The sequence below is a fragment of the Ictidomys tridecemlineatus genome, chromosome 8 (genome assembly GCF_052094955.1).
Source record: "Ictidomys tridecemlineatus isolate mIctTri1 chromosome 8, mIctTri1.hap1, whole genome shotgun sequence".
NCBI classification, from domain to species: domain Eukaryota; kingdom Metazoa; phylum Chordata; class Mammalia; order Rodentia; family Sciuridae; genus Ictidomys; species Ictidomys tridecemlineatus.
In genome coordinates, this window is record NC_135484.1 from 15,627,657 (window position 1) to 15,651,343 (window position 23,687).

Below are 23,687 nucleotides of genomic sequence, written 5' to 3' on the forward strand. Positions count from 1 at the left end.
AACCTAGAGCTAAAGAGATCTAATATAAAGCTGCCTGGTCCCATCAGCCCCAGGGAATCAAATATTTCCTATGTATAATAACTTGAACCCTTAGTCCTTTAATAAATAAATAAATGTGTTACATATATTATATATACTTTATATATATACAATATAATCATGTATACATATAGATTAGTTAGCATATATATGTTATAATATATGTTAAACAACATATATAATGAATGCCTTTATAGATGGTTGTTGAATGAACAAAATAAATTCTTCACAGGAGAAGAAGAGAGAAATCCTGACCACCTACCACCTAAGAAGCATGAATAAACCATGGTTGATATTACTTAATTAAATTAATCCCTATGTAAATACATCTTGTTCTACATAATGAAATTGGGAATATGGTTGTTTTCATGAGAATAAAATTAGAGAGGAACAAGAGGAAGGAATTAAATTCCAGCCTTGGTTCTTGGCCCGAAGAAGGTCCCCTAACTTTCAAATGCATACGTCAATCATGAATTCTGAGTGGGGACATGCGAAATCTGAGCAGCGGTAGCCTGGGAGATCCTTTTACCAGACTGTGGATGGAATCTGTGTGTCAGCCAGAAAGGTCAGAAGCGACCATTGCAAGGGTCTCTTAAGCTCTGAGCTCCTAGGATTCTCTTACAGAGTTTAGATTGTTGAGCTCAAATAAAATCACAAAGCCTCCCTCAGCTATCGGATATTACACATGTGTGGTGGTATGCAGGGGCTGAGAAATGGTGTGTGGTGGAGGCAAATATTAAATTTTTAGAAAGTTTACAATTTGACAGTTAAACGCGGTCATCAGAGAATCTATTGGGCAGTGAAGCTATCCTGTACAATACCATAATGGTGGATACATGTCACTATACATTTGTCCAAAGCCACATTTGTACAATGCCAAGAGTAAACCCTAATGTAAAATATGAAGTGTGGGTGATAACAGTTTATCAATATAGGTTCATTGATTATAACAAATGTACTGTTCTGTGGTGGGTTGGGGTATTGCTAGTGGGGGAGCATGGGGGGGTAGAAGGTGAGTGGGAAATTTACCTTCCCTTCAACTTTCCTGTGTATCTAAAACTGCTCGAAAAAGAAAATGTTTTAAAAATTTAAATGTACTTTAAAAAAATATGCTAAATAAAAGTGAACTATATAGCAATAAACTTCCTTGCAGAAAAAGACATCATACTTACACACCAAATTCAAATTCCCTATCATGAAAAAAAAATTCCTTTCCATGACCTCCAAGGCTCTGTCTTTCTAACCTCTCATTTCACTAGAACATAAAACCCATGGGAAGGAAATTGACTTTTTTGTCTCATTTTGCTCACTTTGGTGTCACAGGAGCTTCAAAAGGTATCCAGCACATGGCAAAAGTGCAAAGAATATTTGTTGAATTCAGTTCTCGTCACCCATATTTTTTCCTTCTCAGGTGGCAGATTATATTTCCAAGATTGGCTTCAACACTATTTCCCATTCCACTTCCCTTTCCCACTGCCAGGGACTCCACCTTCCTCCCATCAGAAGGTGAGCTGCAATGTCTCCTTTCCTTGAATTGTGGACGGAGCTGGACTAGAACCTAAGGGACGCCACGTGACCTCCAAGGCCAAGTTATTGTAAATGATACGACAAATTCTCCCTGATTTTATTTAAATGTTCACTTAGAACCCAGTCACTTACTGCAATGAAACTGAAGTAGCACATAGAAAAGCCTATAGGTTGACTGGCACAGTGGCCACAGCCCCAAGTTCCCTGAGCATGTGAGTGAGGCCTCTGGACAGTGGACATTCCAGCCTCAGTTGGTCACCTGGCTGATTCCTCATGAGTCACCCCCTACTGAATGCTACCCAAAACGCACACTTGTACACAGAATGTTTTGCCACTAGGATTTGAGAATGTCTGATAATGTAGAATTAGCAATTTATAACTTAAAAAGGAATTCTACTTTCAATTTCTTCCTAAACAGGTTTTTGCACTTTTGCTTTTCGTCTACCTAGAATTTTCTCCACTCGGAACACACTTGTCCTGTGCCCTCAGCATAGGCAGGAGTCTGGTCACAGGACATCTTCTCTGTTAGGGATGGTTTACTGTGGCTAACAGTAACACTTTCTCCATTTTACCACACGATCGCTGACCCAAGTTAACAGTATTCAAAAGTATTCCATGTATCCTAACCTTGCACCAAGGACAGTTTAGTAGTAAATGGTTGTTAGTAATAATGGCACAATTTTTAAAAAATCTTCACATAATGGTCACACCCCACTTTGTTTGTAAAAAAAAAAAATGGAATAAAATCTGGTGGAATATAGTTCTTAACAGCTGTTACAGAACCAAATAGGGCTTTTTGCTTCCATATGTGGAGAAGTCCAAGGGAGTTGGATATTGGCATTTGTTCAACAGTTCAAAGATGCCACAGATGAACCTTTTTAGTTGTTTTTGTTTTTAACTGTCCTGTCTCCTTCTACTTACATATCAGGAAGTCAGGGCAAAGACTAAAGTTCCCATGTCAACAGAATCAGCTACCATTAAATTTTTATGCAGAAGCTCCATAAAATGAATTCCATTTTCATCTCATTGGTCCAAATGTGTCACAATATCACCCTTAACTACCATGGAAGATTATGTCGTTTGAAAAGAGCATAAAGTCTTATTAATGATTTTATGTTGATTGCATGTTAAAATGGTAATGCTTGGACATATTGAGTTAAATAAGGTGTAATACTAAAAATGTGAACATTAAACCACATAAACATACAAGTCAATCAATTATATTTAAAAACAAAGTTGTAAAGTACTCCAAAACCCATCACTTTCTAATTATTTTGTTCCATTTGACCACGATCTGGGATATTGAGGTTACTCTGATCCATCGTGTCTGTGTGGAGGAAATATCTGCTCCCCAGCCACATTCAGCAGCTTCACAGCGGGAGCCTGAAATCAACCCTGGAGAGAGCTCTTACATGAGGAGATCTGTACAAGCTGTGAATCGGGGGCCTTTTGTGAGAGCCAGTGGTTAAACATTTACCCGCAACCCGCTGACGGCATGTGAACTTCAAAGACAAGGAAAAATGGGAAACTATATTGTGTTGGGGAAGGGCAGGAGCCAAGTGGAGGGGCAGAGAGAAAGTGAAAGGGAGAAGAAAAGCTGTAGGGGAGACAGCCATGTGGGGAGGGGATGAAGGAGAGAGAAGAGAGCCATCAGGGACAGAGGAAGGAGGGAAAGGAAGGGAGACAAAGGAAACGGGAAGAATGATGTTATTTATTTAGTACCTGAGGCAAAGAGTGGTCCCACAAAAGAAAAGCATTTCATGTACCCAACATGGAAACTCTATCTCTGAGAATCTCTACAAATGGGTTAGAAGAGACCCACGAGGTTGGGGTGTCCTTAATGACTTGACCCCATGATCAGGCACCCACTGTGCCGCCTGGCAGGGAGACCCTGCCACACAGGGAGCTCTTTATATAAAATGGCTCCAGTCTCCTGAGCTTTTTATAGATTCTGTCTCCTCCCTTGCTGACAGGCTGTCAGCTGTCACTTCGAGATGTTCTCCCAGGGCTTACATCTAGGAGCCTTGTGCTTCCAAACCCCAGCGAACTGAGAAACCAGAAAACCAGGCTTGTTAGGATCTGTCTAAAGAAATCGTAAACAAGCTCTAAGTGACCGCCCACAGCTCCGTCCAATAAATAAGGAGCCCAGCTCTAGGATCCCACTGCGTCCCCAAAGTTCCTCCTGCTTCCTTTCAGGTTCTCCATCTGTGCCAGATAACTGAGGATACAGAATTAGTGGCTTCGGGGATAGGTGAGGTTTCCCTAGCTACATAAAATATTCAATGGAAAGAAACTAAAAATTAAAGAAAACTGAGATGACATTGACTAAATAAGAAAGAGAATCCAAGTCCTGTCAAGCAGGTCATAGTCCATAGCATCCGACACCCTGTTCCCTTAGTAATCTATCTCCTTTTCCAGGGGCAGACCCAGCTCCACGGCATCCTTTCCCGTGTCCACAAAAGGCTCTGGAGCTGCCGACACTGGCAACCAGCAACAGGCAGAGGGAGGCGAGAAGTGCTGGTGGAGGCGACCCCCACTTCCAACAATGGAGGCCTGGGGATGGCACCAGCCAGGGCCTCTGCCCACTCCCTGCCACTCCTAGTTCACAGTCCTCTAAGGAGCAAGGAGCAGAGAGGCCCTATGACACGAAGCAGGCCCTGGAAGAACCCAGCAAGATGGCAGCCACAGGAGCAGCCTCCTTGCCCCTTGCCCCAGATAGTTCACCAGGAGCAAGAGCAGCACTTTCCATCCAATCTGCAGGAAGGAAACGCTGGCATATCCCATGTCCATGCTAACTGCCCACAAATGCTCCTCCCTCCACCCCCCTCTCAACTTTGTCAAGGGTCTGGCATTAAGTGAGAAGATTATTAAGCTGCTTAATGAATTTGCTATATGAAATACCATACTTTTAAAAATAAATCTCTTTTCTTTTGCAGGGTGTTTGTCTTAAAATACTTTGATAGCAACATAAAAGCTCTAATTACTAGGCTCGTTGCCTATTTACCCAGACTATCATACACACAAAAAAAAAATTTTAAATAACTATAATAGAACAAAGCTATCCCAGAAATAAAACTCCCAAAATTCTCCCTGTGCTGAGTGTTTAATTTATAAAGGAAGAAATAACAAATATTCTAAAATTAAAAATAGAAACTCAAGAAAGAATTTCACTATTTCAGTTCTACCTTTAGCTTGGCACATAGGAGACCCATAATACATATTTATCAGGTGACTAGACAGTTAAATAAATACAGTGCAACCAACTGGATATTCTGGTCTTCCCTAGGACTTTGGCCAGCAGGACAGGTCCAAAACCATATTTGGACCTGTTGAAGAAATAAAATTAACTAACCAAGTAAATTGTTCTCAAAATGAAATCTGAGTATCTTTTCTGAACCTAGTCCTCTGGCAAAGGGCTCATATGCTACAGGTAATTTCAGACCTATCAACCAGCTGATATCTATGGACCATCTACAGAACCCGGGCCAGGGCGCCACAGAGAAGGAGTCTACTGGGCAAGACAGGAAGGCCCCACTCAGCATGGAAACCCACTCACTGGAATCAAACTGGACACACACATGAAAGGTCTCATGCCTCAGTTCAGACTGCTCTAACAAGTACTATTGACCAGGGGGCTTAAACAAGAGAATGTATATCTGACCAGCAGCAGAGTGCAAGATCAAGGTGCCAGCAGATCCCATGTTGGTGAGGCCGGCTTCCTGGTTCTTAGGGTGCCCACTTGTATCCTCATATGGCAGAGAACCCAGAGGGAGGAGACTTTCTGTGTCTTTTATAAAGACACTGATGCCACTCATGAGTGCTCCATCCTCATGACCTAAGCATCTTCCCAAGGTCCCATCCTAGCACCATCACACTGGGAGTGATGATTCAAACACATGAATTTGAGGGAGACACAAACATTTGGTATCCCCCAGATGCATACATTGAATAGCATCCATAGCACTATGTGACTACAGTGAACGGGAGAGGGTGGTCTTTTCAATGAAAGGTGCTGGATAAACTGAATAGCCAAGTGGGAAAAATGAACTTTAATCCATAGCATGCCTCTAATCCCAGCCACCTGGGAGACTAAGGCAGGGGGACCCCAAGTTCAAGGCCAGCCTGGGCAACTTAGGGAGACTCTGCTTCAAAATAAAAATAGTTGGGAATGTAGCTGAGTGGTAGAGCACCCCTGGGTTCAATCCCTAGTATGGGGGTGGAAGGAACATAGGAGAAAATTGTCATGACCTTGGAGAAGACAAGGGTTTTTTAAACAAGGTACAAAATGAGTCAACCACCTATACAGGAAAGATGGACAATATTCAGATTAAGAACTTCTGATCACCAAAAAACACCATTAAGAGAGTGAAAGAGGCAATTCACAAAGCAGAAGAAAATACCGACAGCACATGTTTCTGACAAAGGATTTGTACCCAGGTGTACAAGGATCAGTCCAGGATATAGGTCAGACAACCAAACTGAAAATTGCTTTGCTCTTTCTTTCCCTTTCCCTTTCTTTTTTTTTTTTTTTTTTTTTCTCCTTTTCGTGGGCACTTCAAAAAGAGGATACTCAAAGGGCCAAAACACACACAAAGGGGCTGAGCTCCAAGGTAGAAAAAAATCCCTGTGAGCAGGTGGAAGGGGCCAGGCCCCTAGTGAAGGACAGGGGTGACCTGACCTCCCGTCTAACTTTCCTTCTGTCCAGGGATGGGGACACCATCCTTACCAAAGATAGTCTTTTTACCCCCTCTCCAAAATGAAAAGGTCTTAACTTCCCAAATTGGCACAATTGCTTATGCTGAAAATGTAAAGAAGTGAATGTGAACAAATGCTGGCTTCTTTTTTCCCATTGTTTCTTACAATTTTTAAAAGTGTGAATGCCAGCCTTCCTCAGAAGGAGAAAATGCAAGACTCCATAGGAGCTGCTGTCAACACTGGAAAGCCCAGTGCAGGACAGGACCTACCCCCCCCCCGCAACCACCCCAGGGCCCCTCCACAACTCATGAAATTTCTCTGCCACAGTAAGCACGCAGCAGGCCTTGAAGAGGTGCAGAGGTCGGGCAGAGCCCTTGTGGTCAGACGGAGGCCCTCACAGAGGAGTGGGTCAGTGACGGAGGGAGTGGGCTTCTCCCGACAAGGACTAACTAGGTCTGGCTGCTTAACTTCGGAGACAAGACTGAGCTGTTTGGGGGGCTATGGCTGCAGAAGTTGGGAGTTTGGCCCAGTTCTTTGCCTCCGTCCTGGGCAGGCTCATTTGCTCTTCCACCAAGTCAGGACACAGCACAAAGGCTCTTTCAAGGTGCCAGCACCTGGTCTTGGATGTCCCAACCTCCAGAACTGTGAGCCAAATAAACTTCTATTGCTTAGAAAGTACCCAGTCCGCACGGTATCTGTCACAGTAGCACAAAAAAAGACCTAAAACATGTCCTACTCTTACCCATGACTGTAAGAAGAGTGGGATATTCATGCCCACCTCTTTCTAAAAATAACTTCAAGGTTCTTCTCTTATAAAAGAAATGCATGTTTATTGCATACACCATAAATAAAATAAAAATATCCATAATGACACTAAAAAAGCACTGTTAATATTTATTATGAATTATCCCTTATCTTTTCTGGGTACACATAAAAGATACCCTAGGAAAAAAAAAAGATTTTTACCCAGAATGTATGTTTTCCATTGTTATTTACTTAACTCAAATATGATATATAGATGGTGTTGCAAGAAGGTAATTCTCTTGAAGCAAACCAAGATTTTTTTTTTCATTCTGAGGCTCTGATTAGATTATCTTATATTCCTAAAACATGGTATGTAACCAACATTTGAAATGAAGGCAGAAACTCTGCCCAAAAATTTAGAAAAAAAAAAAAAAAACATGGGCCTCCACCCCCTTTCTGGTTGTAGAACACACCTTTAATTTGAATATATGTATTAACAAGGTAGAATTAATTTTGATAAAAGAATACTAGTTATCACTAATATTGCTTTCAGAAATATCCTGGGCTTATCTTGGAGTGATTTTCAATACTATTAATTCTTAGACCATCTCCGAGAGGCCTAGATCATTTAAAGGGGGAAATTAAAGGTGGCTAAGGACAGCACAGGACAACTATTCTAGGAAGAGAAGTGGATGGGGGTAGGTGGCCACTCCATTCTTCTGGGCAGACCCAATTCCCCCAAGGAAATGGGAGGGACAATCTTAGAAGGTAATGACCTCTCACTGGGTATAAAGAACTGTTGTGGTAACCAAGAGGAACCTCTGAAACCAGACCAACCATTCATACCTCCCATGAGAAACCACACATAGGAACTTTCCAGTTGTGATTTTGTAAAGCGGGCCAGAGGGAGGAGGATACAGCCCTGTTTCTGGAGAGGGAGCTGATTCCTGCCTTCTGCCCCTGGACTCCAGGTGGGGGCATTAGCCTTATTCAGAATGACCAGCATGACAATTTCAATTCCACTATATCAAATGTTTTATCTGGTATCTCTTGTCTCGAGCTTTTCCCTCCTTTGCAGCTTATAGTAAGGTGTCAGGGATAAACTAGCTCCTCATTTTCTTCTTCTTTAGAGTTGCTAGGTAATTCAACTTCGGGATGGTTCACTCGTTGGCTATAGCCCACCATCCATCCCCTCAAATTTAACAGGGGACCCCTCAGACCTTTGAGCCATGGCCAGCAGCTAAATGTGTTCTGAGTCTCAGGGTAGAGTAGATGATGGCTTATTTATCTAAATGCAGACAGGTGTTAATTAGTTAAGCATATATCCATCTAATCTCGTATAAGATTACTAAATGGTGAACCTTCTGGTGTTTGATGAAGAAATGGAAAATTTTAGCTTAACAAAAGGCACTTGTCTTCCAGAGACAGTCCGTGGTTTTTTTTTTTTTTTTTTTTTTTTTAGTTTTAATATTTGGAGGGTGTTTTCATTATAGCAAGCATAATCATGTTTTAGCACCAAATCAATGAGTCATTTGCTTTCGACTTGTTGGGGAGCTGCCACACCCCACTGCACACATGAGAAAAGCCAGTTGACTAATGTATTGGGAGAGTCTGAGCTCCCAAGAACGAGGCAGAGAAGCAGCCATGTTTGCCGATCTGAAAACTCAACACCTTCCCTCCTTAGCCTGAAACAGATTTGAGTCTATTAGAATTAGTAGAAATGACTGAAGTAGTTCTGGCAGCTGCACTACCAACACGTAAAATAAAAGAGAAAGAGATTAACAGATCATCAACCACTGTGCTGAGGGCTGGAGCAAAAGCCTCTGTTAGCATAATCCAAACAAGTTGTTCAGGGGTTTTCACAACATATTTACTTGTTTCATGTCAAAAGTAATATCTGCTCTTTTTAAATACACACACCCCGTATCTCGTGATTTTTTTTTAAGTGACCTTCTAAGGTCTGGGGGTATAGCTCAGTGGTAGAGAGCGTGCTTAGCATGCACAAGACACTGGGTTCCACCTGCCACATCACAGAAAAATAACAGAGCATCTTTTAACCTCAAAAGAGATCGAACATGGAGCCAATTCCACCTAAATGGATAGCTAGAGAACATAAGGACTCCTTACTAACCGCTTGTGCAACTTGGCAATCAAAGAAATAAACAACCCACTCATTGAGATGTATACTTGAAAGCTAATGGATCTGAATTTTTTCTAAAGAAATGGTTGCAATGGTTTGTCTAAGAAAGAACAAAATCCTGTAAATGGTTCAACTAAGATGAAGCATATTGGAAAATGTATCAAATTAATTATAAAAGACTTGCCCAGAGGATGGGTCAAACATGCTCAAATACATGGAACTGATCAGGGCCTAAGGTGAGATTGGTGCTCACAGTTTGGGGGGACGGCTTCCCGTCTCCTGCTCTTGTCTCTGGCAGTTTAAACCCAGGCATGTTAGGCAAAGTTCCTCTGAGCTTCCGTTTTCTCATTTGAAAATGGGATAACTAGTTAGTTACATCACCAAGCTTTTGTGGGGGTTGAATGGGATTATCTGATGGTGCTTCACGATTCTATCATTCTACAAAATAAACAAATATTATAAAGAGTCATAAATTTTGCTTTCCACTTCCTTCCAGGACTGCCCACGAGAAATCTCAATTTCTTTTTGTTAACTAGAACATGACATTCCGGTGAAAATTAATTTGCTTAATATGGATATATTCAGACTGATTTGTAATTTCACCTTTTTAAATTTTATCCCTTAAAACTGCTGTGGTTTTCCCTCTCTGGTATTCATTTTCTATCTCAACTCAAACCTCCCCAAGTTAAAATAAACACCACCATTAGCTCATTAGGAGCTGCCAAGACAAAGAACAAATAATGAGAACAGAGAACCAATGTTATTAGTTATACGCCTAAAATTGTTATGTCAGATATGCCAGCTCCTCCTAAAGGTTAACCCAATTAAAGGCAAAAGAAATAAAAAGCAGACAAGGTGACTCTAAGCAACTACACTCTTAGGTTTCAAATTTAACCCAAAAGCTGACAGTTAGGGGGAAGGGAAAAAGCAAGTTCTGAAAATGAATCTGATCCTTGCCTTCCTGGTCCCTACTCGAGTCCCATCACAAGAGAGATCACCTCCAGTGAAGCGTGACGTCACTCCCACCCCAGCCAGGAGTCAGCCATGCCAGTTAGACTGTCCTACCGAGAAGCAGTCTCACTCTGGCCTCAGGTTTGCCTGGAAGGGGAAAGACATTTCTGTTTCTTCTTCTCCCAATATCACCCTCCCTTTAATAAGATTCCCTTTCTGCAATACACAGCCAGTTGTATCACAGAGTCTCTGAAGGTTAGAGCTGTAAAGCCCCAAGCCTCCCCCCCCCCATTTTTTTTTCATATGAGGAAAGAAAACCTGAATATAAAGTACTACGGTGATGCTGACTTGCCAAGGCCACCCAGGGGTAAACAGCAGCCAGGTGAGAGCAGAACTGAGCAGGCCAGGGCCCCTCCCGAAGGATCTGATTTCACAGATGCCAACAGCGCTCTCGAAGCCCACAAATAATAATCCTGCCTTGGCTTACTCGCTGCTGAACTTCAGCAGGGGAGATCGCTTTCTCTTACTTAAGCCCTCACTCTTTTCGTTAAAGTGAAAGATAATTAAATCGGTTTTAGTCCCTTCCTTTAAAATGTCAACTCATTTGTCACATCCTCTCCTGGAAACAGGCTTTGAGTTAAGGAAGTGCATGCACGGCTATCACACTCAAATGCACATGCAAAGACACACAAGTGGCCACAGGACACAGTTTCCCCTCAAAGTCTTTCCGAAAAGAAAGGCTCTATTTGGATCATTTTTTTTCCTCAATCATAAAATGATGCTTTAGAAACTCGTCTACACTCTGGTCTCTTCCTTTTTCCAAGCTTTTACTCAGTGGAACAGATTTCCAAAATGCCAGTGCTGACTAGGAAAAACCTGGTGAGGATTTATTGGCCTGAACTGTCCACAGAGGCAGGAACCTGGGCTTTTTCATTCCTTGTTCTATGGAGACTTGTGCGAACCTGTCACTCTGAATCTTATCTGCGGATGGAAAAGCACTCAGCTCTTCTTAGTACAAGCAGCACTTCCACTCCCAGAGAAATGAATGATTCCTTGCAATAAAACAGTGTTCTTGTGCATGCTGAAAACTGAAAATTACAGAGAAGAATGGCAGTAGCCTGTGATTGCTTCCTTTGAAGACTCGTATCACCCCTGCATCTGGGCTTTATATCATGACAACTTCCTTTTAACTCCCAGGTTCAAAGGACTGTATTGTTATAATTCATAACCACGACAAAGGACTGTTAACTTCAAGTCGACAATGAAAGAGCGGTTTCGAGGCAGGCAGGGCCAAATTACATTAGTGCACTTAATGTGGGGTGTGTATTTCTGGAATGCGCAGTGAACTGCCCTAAAGGACCAGTTTCTGTCTTACTCACTCCACAGTCAGATACGGGACAGTCTTGGTCGGCTTGGGCTGCTATGACAGAATTCTCAGACCAAGCGGAAACAGCATTTGTTTCTCACAGTACCAGAGGCTAAACCCAAGATTAGGGTGTGGGTGTGGCTGGGTTCTGGGTGAGGGCCCTCCTCTGGGCTGGATGGGGCTGCCTTCTTGCCATGTCCTCCCGTGGGAGGGAGAGTGCTCTAGTCCCTTCGTCTCCTTATAAGGGCACTAAGCCCCTGTTGATGACAGGGTCTCTCCTCTTAGCACCTCCTCTGGCACTAATCACCTCCCCAAAGCCTCACCTCCCAATACTGTCACAGTGGGGGTTATTTCAACCTATGAATTTTGAGGCAACATAGTCCACAGCAGGGACACCCAAGAGCAGTCAGAAGCCTAAGAGTCACCCCGGGGCTATAAAGAGGTGAGATTCTGCCTCCAGGAAGTGCATCGAGGTGGGAGATGGGATTGCAGAAAGGGGTCCTAGAAAGGCGGGTCAGCCAGCCTGCAGGGGGGCAGAGCGGAGGGGCTTCCTGGAGGAGACACCAGCCAGTGGCAGCCTGAAACCCAGGCAGGAGGCAGGTGCTGAGGTGGAGGATGGGGAAGATGATTCTGGCCGAGGAGTGCCTGCTGACGCACGCTGGTGTCTGAATTGAGAGCTGAGGAGGCAGGCGGGGGATGAGCACAGGTGACTCTAGAGAAGACCCCTGATCCCTGGCAGTAAGCTAAGGTGCTCATGCTCTGCCTAAAGGCTGGGAGAGCAAGCTCCTACCTGGATCTTAGGAAGTTCTCGGGCAGCAGCGTGGGGTGGTGGCTACGCTGAACACCGCAGCAAGGCTAAGCTGGAGGCTGGGCCCAGGAGGCCCACCCAGCCTCCCACCAGGGCCTGCAGCTCAAGCCCTCTGTGCCTCAGCTTCGTCACCTGGTCTGCAGAGTTGCCATGAGGAAGGATGAGAGCTCTTGGAGGACAGAGCACGCTCTAAGAACTGAACACTGTAGCTGTCCGAAGCCAGAGCGGCATCGTGGCCAAGTGACTTTGGCGTCACTGTGACCTTAGACCAGGACAAGCAACAACCTCTCTGATCTCAGTCTCTTTAGCTATAAAATAAGAGAATACCACTCACTTCACAGAGTTATCTCCAGGATGGATGGCAAGAGAGGAAATGTGCGGCCCTCACCTGGGAGCTGAATTAGCAGCAGAAGCCGTAGCAGTAGCAGCAGTAGTAGAGGGTACTAGTAGTACTCGTAACCTGAAGGAAACTAGACTCAAGTGGCCATTCCTATAATACCAGTGAGAAATGACGAGGTGCTAGACTAAAGCAGCGATCGGGAGAAGTCAAGAAATTAGTTTCCAAGAATAGAAATTCATTGGATTAGACAAAAGGAATGATGGAGGGGAGGAGATGGGAAATAGGAAAGACAGTAGAGTGATCAGACAGAACCTTCCTGTGTTCACATAGGAATACATGACCAGGGTAGCTCCACATCATGTACGACCACAAGAATGGGAAGGTACACTCCGTGTATGTGTGATATGTCAAAATACACTCTACGGCCATGTATGCCTAAAAAGAACAAATAAAATTTTTCAAAAGAAATTAGTTTCTAGAGCTCTAAGGACAAGCATCAACAGGACTTCATGAGCGTTGGTGTGACCGGCAGGGAGGGCAAGAGATAAGGATGCCACATGATATTTTACTGGGACAGCAGCTCTGCCCTGCATGGAGGGAGTAAGGAAGAGGAGCAGGTGTGCAGAGGAAGGTATCAAACTCCTCTCACACCATTGACCCCAGGTTCCCCTGGCACCCAGGGAGTTGTCCATTTCTAAGAACTCTGCATACGCCTGGCACTCGGAAAACAGATCGAGGACAAAAACGCAGATTTGGAAGTTGTCAGCAGGTGGACGGCAACTGACTGGGAATATACTCACCACCCAGGGAGAGCGGGAGGGAGCGAAGGAAGCGGAGAAGACAGTGAGCTGGGGGCCCAGCGACCAGCCCAGGAAAGAAAACCCAGAAAGGGGGTCAGGGCTGGGAGAGTAAAAGAATGAGACCTGGAGACAGGCTTAGGAAGGAATGTGGGCAGCTCACTAGGTGGAAGGTCAAGTCAGAGAAGGACCCAAGGAAACTCACAGGGTTGAGAGACAAGAAGGTTCTGGGGTAGCCATGGGGGGAGCCGGCATCAGATCATGGTCGACAGAGGAGGTGTGTGTCTTGGGTGGGGACAGAGCTTCTAGAAAAATGGACAGTCGGGAAGGAGCAGGGCAAGGTGGCAGCAGGGCCGTGAGACAGAGGGAGGGAAGCCATTCCTGTGTACAGCGGGTGGTGATCCAAGGGGCTGGTGGAAATAGAAGATGACCAGAGGGCAGAGAAGAGCGTGGTCATGGAAGGAAGTGCCTGGAGGACCGCAGGGCAGGCCTGGACAGGAAGAGGCTGCCAGGACACCAGCTGGGAGAAGGGGCCATAACCAAAGGTGCCTTGAAAAGACAGGTGAAGGTTGAAAGAGTAGAGTGCAGGACCCAAAAGATAAATGGATAAGGAAAAGGTGGCATCTATACACAATGGGATATTACTCAGCCATAAAGAAGAAGAAAACCATGGTATTTGCCAGTAAAGGGATGGAAGTGGAGACTATCATGCTAAGTGAAATAAGCCAGTCCCAAAACACCAAAGGCTGAATGTTCTCTCTGATATGTGGGTGCTAACCCACAATAACGGGGAAGAATAGAAGTTCATTGTATTAGACAAAGGGAAATGAAGGGAAGAGAAGGGAAATGGGCATAGAAAAGACAGTAAAATAAATCAGACATAACTTTCCTATGTTCACATATGAATACACAACCAGTGCAACTCCACATCATGTACAACCACAAAAATGGAATCCTAATTAGAATAATTTCTACTCCATATATATATATATATATATATATATATATATACACTGTGTTTTATATATATATAATGTATATACATAATTATATATATTTATAATCAATTTAAAAAGAGACAAGAAGAAACTACAAAATAAAATCACATGGACAAAGCACAGCTAGAAACACAATTCAGACCACATTCCTCCCACCAGGTAGGAAGAGAAGACTTCATGGAGGAGAGCTAGAGGGCAGGAAAGGCTGTGTCCAGGCTGGGAGGAAGACAGAACACACCAGACGTGCACATGCAGCTGAGATGGCAGGCAGAGCATGTGTGTGCCTGCTGGAGCCTCAGAGCAAGGAAAAGAGCAGTCAGCGACTCAGGAAAGAAACAGTGAAATTTCCAAAGGCATTTTCTCAATCTAAATTTAAAAGCAAATGGCTACCATTACCACCTTTAAGTCCATGTTTGGGGCAAGTAAATCAATGAAAGTAAGTATATTTTCCAGCAATGCTGAAATAAAACAGTAATGGTGCAAGAGTATGGTGTGGGTTCTAGCAACAAAAGAATACATTGATTTTTTTCACCTCTCTGATTAAGAAACACCGACTGGAATGATGGGAAGGAAGCAGGAATGGGAGGAGGAAAGACAGTGGAATGAATCAGACAGAACTTTCCTATGTTCATAATATGATTACACGACTAGTGAAACCCCACATCATGTACAACCCCAAGAATGGGAAGTTATACTCCATGTATGTATAATATGTCAAAATATATTCTACTGTCATATGTATCTAAAAAGAAAAAAATTAAAATTTAAAGAAACACCACCAACTAATTTCAATATAAAACATCAATGACTTTGAAAACATCTTGTGAAAATTCCTCTTTCATTCATTCAAACAAATCCTTCAAGATTGAAGAACTACACACTAGGAGGGATATATATGATGACAGTTAAAATGGCTCCTGCCTTCAAATTCTTAAATCCACCAAAACATTTAGGATGAGAAAGGCTCAAGGAAAGGAGGGAATGATTTCAAGTATATTTGCCAAGTTCAAGTTCAAGCACACAGTGACACCTCTGACTACAAAGTACCCACACATCACTTTCCTAAAAGTCTAGCACCCAATCTATGTGAATCTCTTGTCCTTTCCCTGCCCCCTGCTCCCACTCTCCCTTCCCCACATCACAGAGAATATCCAACAGCTAGTCGCCAGTTATGGCCCCAATAACACCCCCAAGTCTACACCCACTGTGTTCCGGGTACTGTACTTGGTGTTTTCTATCCAGTCCTCATCACAAGATGATACCCTTAAACACATGAGAAAAGGGGGTCTCCAATGGGTTGAGAAAACTGCCTGACCTCACACGCTCAGGTTGATCTAGCATGCAGCATGAACTCCTACCCCACTGCCCGACACTAACATCCCCTGCCCGTTGCTGCAAGGGGAATTAAAAGTGCAGTTTTCTTCCTTTGCAATTTAGACTTCTTTTATCCACTGATCCTTTACGTTTAAGATACTCCTTAGTTCTTCATAGGTTGAGGTTATGGAGACCTTTTCCTCAAGCAGTTTTATTGAAAAGTCTGTTCCCAAATACTAAATCAGTGGGGATGCACCAAATAATCTACAAGCTGAGTTCTAAGCAGCAGTTTTACCTCCCAGCAGACATGCTAACAAAGCAGCAAAGCAGGCTGATCTGATGCTGTAGAGTGGGAAACTGCACACAAAGGAGGGACTTGAACTTAAAATGAGAGGCCTCATCCAGGCAGAAGAACAAACCCAGTGACACTGGTGTCCCTGAGGGCACTACCCACCATATCAGAAGTTACCATAGCAGCAATGGGGGGACAGGCAATTAGGGGTGCACAGAGGGGCCAGCTCTCATTTCCTGGCCACGCCCCTGCTCTGCCACAACTCATCTGATGGCCCTGGTTATGATAACTTCACTGCCCTTTGCCTTAGTTTCCACATCCACAAAAGGGTGGCATAAGAGGTTGTTAGTAGGATAACATGAACCTTGCATATGCAGAGAAAGTATCCATCAATGTCAGCCAAATCTATCACTTATGAATATTTCCATTTCTCAAATAACATTTTTTAAAATTTTTCTTTGCTATGTTTCTTTTTTATTTATTTATTTTAATTAGGTATATATGACAACAAAATGCATTTTGATTCACTGTACACAACTGCAGCACAACTTTTCATTTCTCTGGTTGTACATGATGCAGCGTCACACCCTATGTGCAGTCTTACATGTACCTAGGATAACGATATCCATCTCATCCCACCATCTTTCCTGTCCCCATGCCCCCTGCCCACTCTCTCTCCCCTTTGCCCAAAGTTCCTCCATTTTTCCCATGCCTCCCCCTTCCCCATTATGGATCAGCATCCACTTCTCAGAGAGAAATTCTGCCTTTGGTTTTTTGGGATTGGCTAATTTAGCATGATATTCTCCAACTCCATCCATTTACCTGCAAATGCCAGGATTTTATTCTCTTTTATCATTGAGTAATATTCCATTGTGAATATATACTATCGTTTCTTTATCCATTCATCTATTGAAGGACACCTAGGTCGGTTCCACAGTTTAGCTATTGTGAATTGGGCTGCTATGAACATTGATGTGGCTGCATTACTACAGGATGCTGATTTTAAGTCCTTTGGGTATAGACCAAGGAGTGGGACAGCTGGGTCAAATGGTGGTTCCATTTCAAGTTTTCTAAGGAATCTCCATACTGCTTTCCAGATTGATTGCACTAATTTACAGTCCCACCAGCAATGTATGAGTGTGCCTTTCCCACCATATCCATATCCCCATATCCTCCCATATCCTCACCAACATTTACTGTTGTCTGTATTCTTGATAACTGCCATTCTGACTGGTGTGAAATCAGTAGTTTTGATTTGCATTTCTCTAATTACTAGAGATGTTGAACTTTTTTCATATACTTGTTGATCAATTGTATGTTTTCTTCTGAGAAGTATCTGTTCAGCTCCTTAGCCCATTTACTGATTGGGTTGTTTGGTTTTTTGGTGTTAATGTTTTTGAGTTCTTTATATATCCTGGAGATTATTTTGATGTGTGTGTGTGTGTGTGTGGCAAAAATTTGTTCCCCAAATGTAGGCTCTCTGTTCACCTCATTGATTGTTTTCAAGTAAGATTTTTTTAAATTGCAGGTCACAACTCACAACTGTGTTAGGAAATCAATTGGGGGTCTCAACCAGCACTTACAGAAAATAAAACAGAAGAGAAATTTGCATTTTTTTATATATATATAGGGGGATTTTTGTAGAATGATGCATTTAAACATTAACAAAATCATGGTTTAGATGACTCATAATTTTTCTTTAGTACATGGAGTAAGATTAACTGGTGCCTAGTGAAACTCTTTTTCTATATATCTATGTGTCTGTGTATGCATCTGGCAGCAAGCTACCGGGTATTTCTTTCTGTGTCACCATTGAAAACTCAAAAAACACTCTTTTATAGGATTAGGATTTTAGAGTCAAGAAGATGAAAAAAATGTAATAAGCTAGAGGCCCCTTTTAAAAAGGCAGATGCCTGAAGCAAAAGGAAGACCCCAAATGGACAGTCAGAATAGCACAGCAATTACCCCAGCACACAGATTGTTCATGGCTAGGCAGCTACTGGCATTTCAATAATTTGAGCTTAGCAACTTACTTTCTTTTCCAAAGCAGACCAAACTGCAAAACTGGAAGTACAGATGTTATCTTGACTGAAAAAAAAAATCGATGACTTATCCAGTAATTCATCTTGCAACACTTGTCAGAGTAGACAGTATGCCAGATTTCAAATGCTCTTAAAAACAGTCAGGGTTTGGAAGAAATATGAAAATGTCTTAAAATAGACATCCTTACATATGGGTGTAGATTTAACCTAACAGTTCCATTACAACCAAATTCCTAACTAAAAAAAAAATTAACTCTCTGTACAAGCTTTCCCACAAGAAGATGAAATGAAAAAGAACTATAAACACATAGCTAATCATTTTAGAATTTAATAAAAAATCCATCTATGTATGCAAACTGTATGATTCCTTTCCATGAATGCTGTCGGACAATGTAGCCCTCAGACTGGGTAGGAGGGGCCACATCCCTGGGCTCTACTCCTGCCACACCCTACCTTCCTGGAGATATCCAAGGACTAAGTAGACCCACCTATCTGAAACCTGATTTTAAGCTGAACTTCAGGTCCCCAGAATTTTCTCATGTAATACCAAACAGCTTCCAGGGTATGCAGGGTGTCCTACTAGAACTGGGGTAAGCCAGAGGCATGCATGGTCAAGGGTGGCCAAAAATGCATACAAAGATTGGACATGCAAATGGACACAAAGGCCTCACCAGGGGGGGGGACTGTACCAGAGTGGGAACCAAAAGGGAACACACCCAGGCCAGGGGTTGATTGCCTCAACTGCATTCCTGCTCAGAGCTCGGGGAAGTGCAAGAAATCAAAATTCAAACCTAGCCTTCTAGGACATTCTGAAGATTACAAGTGTCAAGGTAGGGGAATAGAACAGATTTATATAAATATCTATGAGCTTTTTTCATTAAGGTTTAAGTATTGGGAAACATGCTATGTGGATTTCCTTGTGCTCATGCAAAGAACCCTGTAAAGTTATAGGCTGGCCTGGCAGGTGTGGGTGGCTCAGAGTCACAATGCCTGGCTTCCTACTCCTCACCCCCATTCCATTTCCCAGCTAGGTGAGCTTTGGAAAGCTTCTCAGCCTCACTCAAATCTCAGTTTCCTCATTTGTAAAGCACTGTTAGTAAAAGCACCCTCATCAAAGGGGTTGCTGTGAAGACCAAATAAATTGGTGCATATGAAGGGCCTAGAACAGTACCCGATACTTCAGTACTCAACAAATACTGTTTATTGCATTTTTCTCCAAATAAAACTGATTGCCCACTATAAACTTCTAGGCAAAATCACAGTCAGGTCTGTGTACTTCTTTCCCATTTCTTTCTAATTTTAAATATCTGGCTTTATGCCACTCTAAAAGAAAATGATTTTCTATCCTGAAAAGTCATCTAATTGCTATCCTGTCTGATACCAAAGTTCTGAACTTAACATCTATTTACCCTCTACCTCAACTCAGCAGTTAACTCAGGCCTTGGCTATAGTGAAGTTTGAAATCAGGCAATTTGGCCTTCTGTGTCAATTTCATGCAATAAACATTTTTAAATATTATCAGTTTTAAATATAAGAAGGCTACTTCCTAATTTTCATAGTCAAGAGGATTCAGAGCTATAAGTCAAGGTAGGTCCTTTTAGATCCAAAAACCAGAGGCTGAAATGCTTGCAATCAGCACAGAAAGGCAATCAGAGAAGAGAACCTAGAGCTAAAAATAGAGTCCCACCGGTGGAGAAATAGATGGGAAGTCATAATCCTTGATTTGGCTACTTTTTAGTCCACAGTGTTTCTTTATTATCAAATGAAGGTCTGCCACCATCATAGTAATGAGAAATGACCAACTAGCCTTCTCAATGATATTTATCCCTTTGTCCTTTAATGACTGCACAAACAATTTGCAAAGAAATACTTGCCACATTTTAATGACATACACAGCATCTTGTATTGTAGTACTATAAAAGCCTCTCTTTCAAATATTAAGCTGTTTGCTACAAATTGAAGCTCTAAAACCTGAGAAGAAAAGTATAAGGAAAAGATTCAAGGTCATATTTACTCTTTAAAATGCTTACCTCACCAATATGGTCAATACAAAGTACATTTAGCCCCCATCCCCCCCAATAATAAATAATAAAATATATAGTTTGTCAACCTACATAGTAAGTAGAACTCTTTCTAGTTTCCCAAACTACATCTATTGAAACATTGTTAATTTTAACAATAGTTTTTTTTTATTATTAACTCAAACCTCCTTAAATCTACTCCAAACCCAAAATGGAGTATAAAGACAGTAGGAAGTAAATGAAAATTAGATTCTACAGAAGCAAAACTGAGCACATCTATTTGTCCAATTGGAATTCCACCTAAATCAAACATAGTTTCTTTAAAGAGTTCCACCAACTTCCAATAAAAAAAAAAATCCCATGAACACTTCTTAATTTGGCCAGTTTTTATTTAGGCAATTAAATTGGCTTTTTGTAAGAGCTGGGATGGAGAAACAATATATTTTTACGAGCTCATTATACAGTCAAGCTTCATTATATCATAATCATTCATCAGTAGTCAGCAATGAGAATGCTGTTTCTTTGTGCAATAAGAATGTGAAAGAAAATATGTATTTGCAATAGGCCATAAACCCTGTGAAATACAGAATGCCCCCAAATCAGTCGTAAAGCCAGGGAGTTCATCTGGCTTTCATTTTTGCTGAAGAGTGTAACAGTTTTATGGACACAAATCTAGCTTTAACTTAGAAGCCATATCCTTAATTATTAATCCCCTTCATGCTTCCACCTTTCCAAACTCCACTCCTGTAAGAGAGGTAGAATGCTTCATCACTGTTGTTAAAGGACTCTCTTGGGAGATCATTTGGCTTCCGTCATTTTTCTAGCATATGTTTGTTACCATTTATTTTAAATATTTCTCCCCGTATCAAAAGTGTACGTCAGACCCGTGGATAACCTTAGCTCCTGAACTGTGGGCAGCCACAATGTGATGTGGAGGGAAGCTGAGCGCCCCAACTGGCAGATCCTGGGCATCCCGCACACCACCCGTTTAGGCACTTTACGAGGTGGGCCCAAGGGTCTCCTTCTGCGCCCATCTGTGGGAATGAATAACTGAGCTTGAATAGCCCCAAAGAAGCTTCTTCAACAAAGGCCAACGTGTGCAGCTTTGGAAATACAAGAACCAATGATGGGGAAACGCATAGGGTCTGGCTGGAAAAGGGAAAGCATTCATCTCATGGTTTTGATATCTGAGATCCCCAGAATCTTTCCTCTCTGTTACCCAGCTTAAGATTTCTTCCCTGTTCTCTCTCCATCAAAATCTGGGCTGCCCAGCTCCGGGTAGTGGGTGCTGTTCTCTCCTGCTGCGGTTTCCCCAACCACTGCTTAGGCACAGCTGGGATGAGTCTCTCCGAGCCCCACTTCGTGTAGCTACTGTTGTAGCCCAGAAGCATCCGGATCTCGGAGAAAGACAAAAAAAAAAATCGCTTCCCAAGACCCAGCACAGAGACCTCCTCTACCGCCCCGCGCCATCAAGGGAGCCCGCAGGCTCTCCAGGCACCCAGCAGCTAAACTCGGCAGCGGCGTCCCAGCCGCAGCGTCCCGGCGCCAGAGGGCACCCGGGGGAGAGAGATCGCGCAGCTCCTGGGTCCCAGCGCTCAGTGCCCGGGAGCCAGGACTGCGCGCACCTGGGAGCTGGAGCCGAAGGGAATTCCTGCGCAAGCACACAGGAGCCAGCGAGGTCCCAAACCTCCCGTCCCCTCGCCCAGGTACCTCGCAACCGTACAGCTGACCCAGCTGCTCCACGATCCACTCCTCCAGCACCAGCCGCTTCCGAAGCTCCTTTCTGTCGTATTTCACTGTCACTTTTCCTTGCTGGTGGCGCCGCTGCTGCTGCTGCTGCTGCTGCTGCTGCTGCTGAACCTGCCCGGCAGTGGCTGCCGTGGCCACCGGCGCTGACTCCTCCCGGGAGGAGCCCGAGCTGCCGCTGGCACCGCCGCGGGGGCTCTGGAAGAAAACCCGCGCCCCACCGCCACCGGCCCCGCCGGCGGCCGCCTCGCTGCTGCCCGTCACCACCGACATTTCCTCGCGCGCCGGAGTCCGAGTGCGGCCCGGAGGAGGGGCGGGCGGAGCCCCCGGCGCCGCTACCACCGTCAGTCGGGCAACCTCATGCGAGGGGCTCGCCCGCACCTGCTCCGCGCGCAGCGCAGCGCACGCCCGGCTCCTCGGGGAGGGCGGGAGGAGCGGCGGGAGGAGCGGCGGCGCGAGCGAGGAGGCGGGCGGGAGGGCGGGGACCGCAGCCTTAAAGACACGGCCGCCGACCCTCTGGGTCCAGTCGCTGGAGGTGGGGTCTGGCGCCCGCCGGGGGAGAGGGCCCCAGGCGTGGGAGTCGCCCGCGGGGGCGGGGATTTGTGAGCGTGGACACCGCGATCCGCGGTGTGCGGGCTGCGGAGGGCCCTGGCGCGGGTCTGGGTGGCAGCGGTGCAGAGCTCTCTCGAATTGGAGACGGAAATTGCCCTTCTCCCGCTGTCCCGAAGCTCACCAGACCCGTCACCTCCCGCGGCCTTTGGCCCAGGCTGGCCGGGCAGGGGCCCACCACTGAAGGGACAGGGAAGGTTCTGCTCGCCGCTGTGATTCCTCCGAGGGCGGAGTGTACCCCCCCCCTCGGCCCCACCCAGAGACTCCAAACACGCATTCCTATTCAGGCCACGACGGATGCCGCTTCCTCTCTGGGATTGTGAGAAAAATTGATGAGGCGATGTTTGTGCAATCAGACAATTACCGCGCCTGAGCAATTATTTCCAGACCAGTTCTTCTTTCCTTACCAAGCATCTGCTTAACCATAGGCAGGGCACTACGATAACTTTACATCTAAAGGGCCAGAAGGCTTGATCAGCGCTGGGGTGGAGGGGCTAGGGACATCCAGACACTAAGAATTTCTCTAAGAGAGTCGTCGGTTGGGGCTTGCTGGGCTCACAGATTTTTAGTATTGCAATCCCTACTCAGCCAGCTTTCCTCTCTCTCAATGCCTTTCCAAACAACCTCTTTTTACCCAGGAAAACAGATGCATTGACTAACTCTATTTGAAAAACATCATGCAACTGAATAGAATTACGAATGAATGAGCTTATTATAAGGTTTAGTGCAAGGATGTGGGGAGGGAAGTTATAAACCAAAAACTGCACTCGCATGTGTGTAAAATTACAGGGAGACACACTCACATATTTCTGCTGTGCATAACAATCCATTTCTGTTTCTGCAACTGAAAGAAACCACAAAGATGTTCCAATACAAGTGAATAGAGTGAGTAGCTTTTATGAATCAAGAAAAGTTGGTAAGGGTTACTTGTAGCTATTCAAAGAAGTTTCCGTGAGGTAAAAGAGGCAACCGCATTACATGGAACACTGTCTATGGTGGAAACCATTGGGTGTGGGATTCTAGATTGACAGCTGGAAACGACACCAGAAATAAAAATAACTAGCTGGTGGGACTCTGATGTACAGAGTTGCTCTACTCAGATTCATGATCACCTTTGTTCCCTCAGTTTGGAACAAACAACAGTTTGAGCAAGAGACCAAATAGGGATTTTCCCAATGTTCCATGACTGCAGTACATCATAAGGACACATCAGGCCTTGAAGAGTGATAGGGAAGGATCTAAATGTGAAGTATTAGAG

At 44.0% G+C, this 23,687-nt stretch overlaps 1 protein-coding gene across 1 annotated transcript in view; it reads right to left on the reverse strand.

Moving 5' to 3' along the window:
- Ppp1r14c (protein phosphatase 1 regulatory inhibitor subunit 14C) overlaps positions 1-22,624 on the reverse strand; it is an 82,719-nt gene extending 60,095 nt beyond the window's left edge. Inside the window, exon 1 of the mRNA XM_005321456.4 lies at positions 21,785-22,624. Within this exon, the coding sequence (XP_005321513.2) occupies positions 21,785-22,093 (309 nt within the window). The 5' untranslated portion in view covers positions 22,094-22,624. The remainder of the gene's footprint in view (positions 1-21,784) is intronic.
- Positions 22,625-23,687: the final 1,063 nt, after the last annotated feature.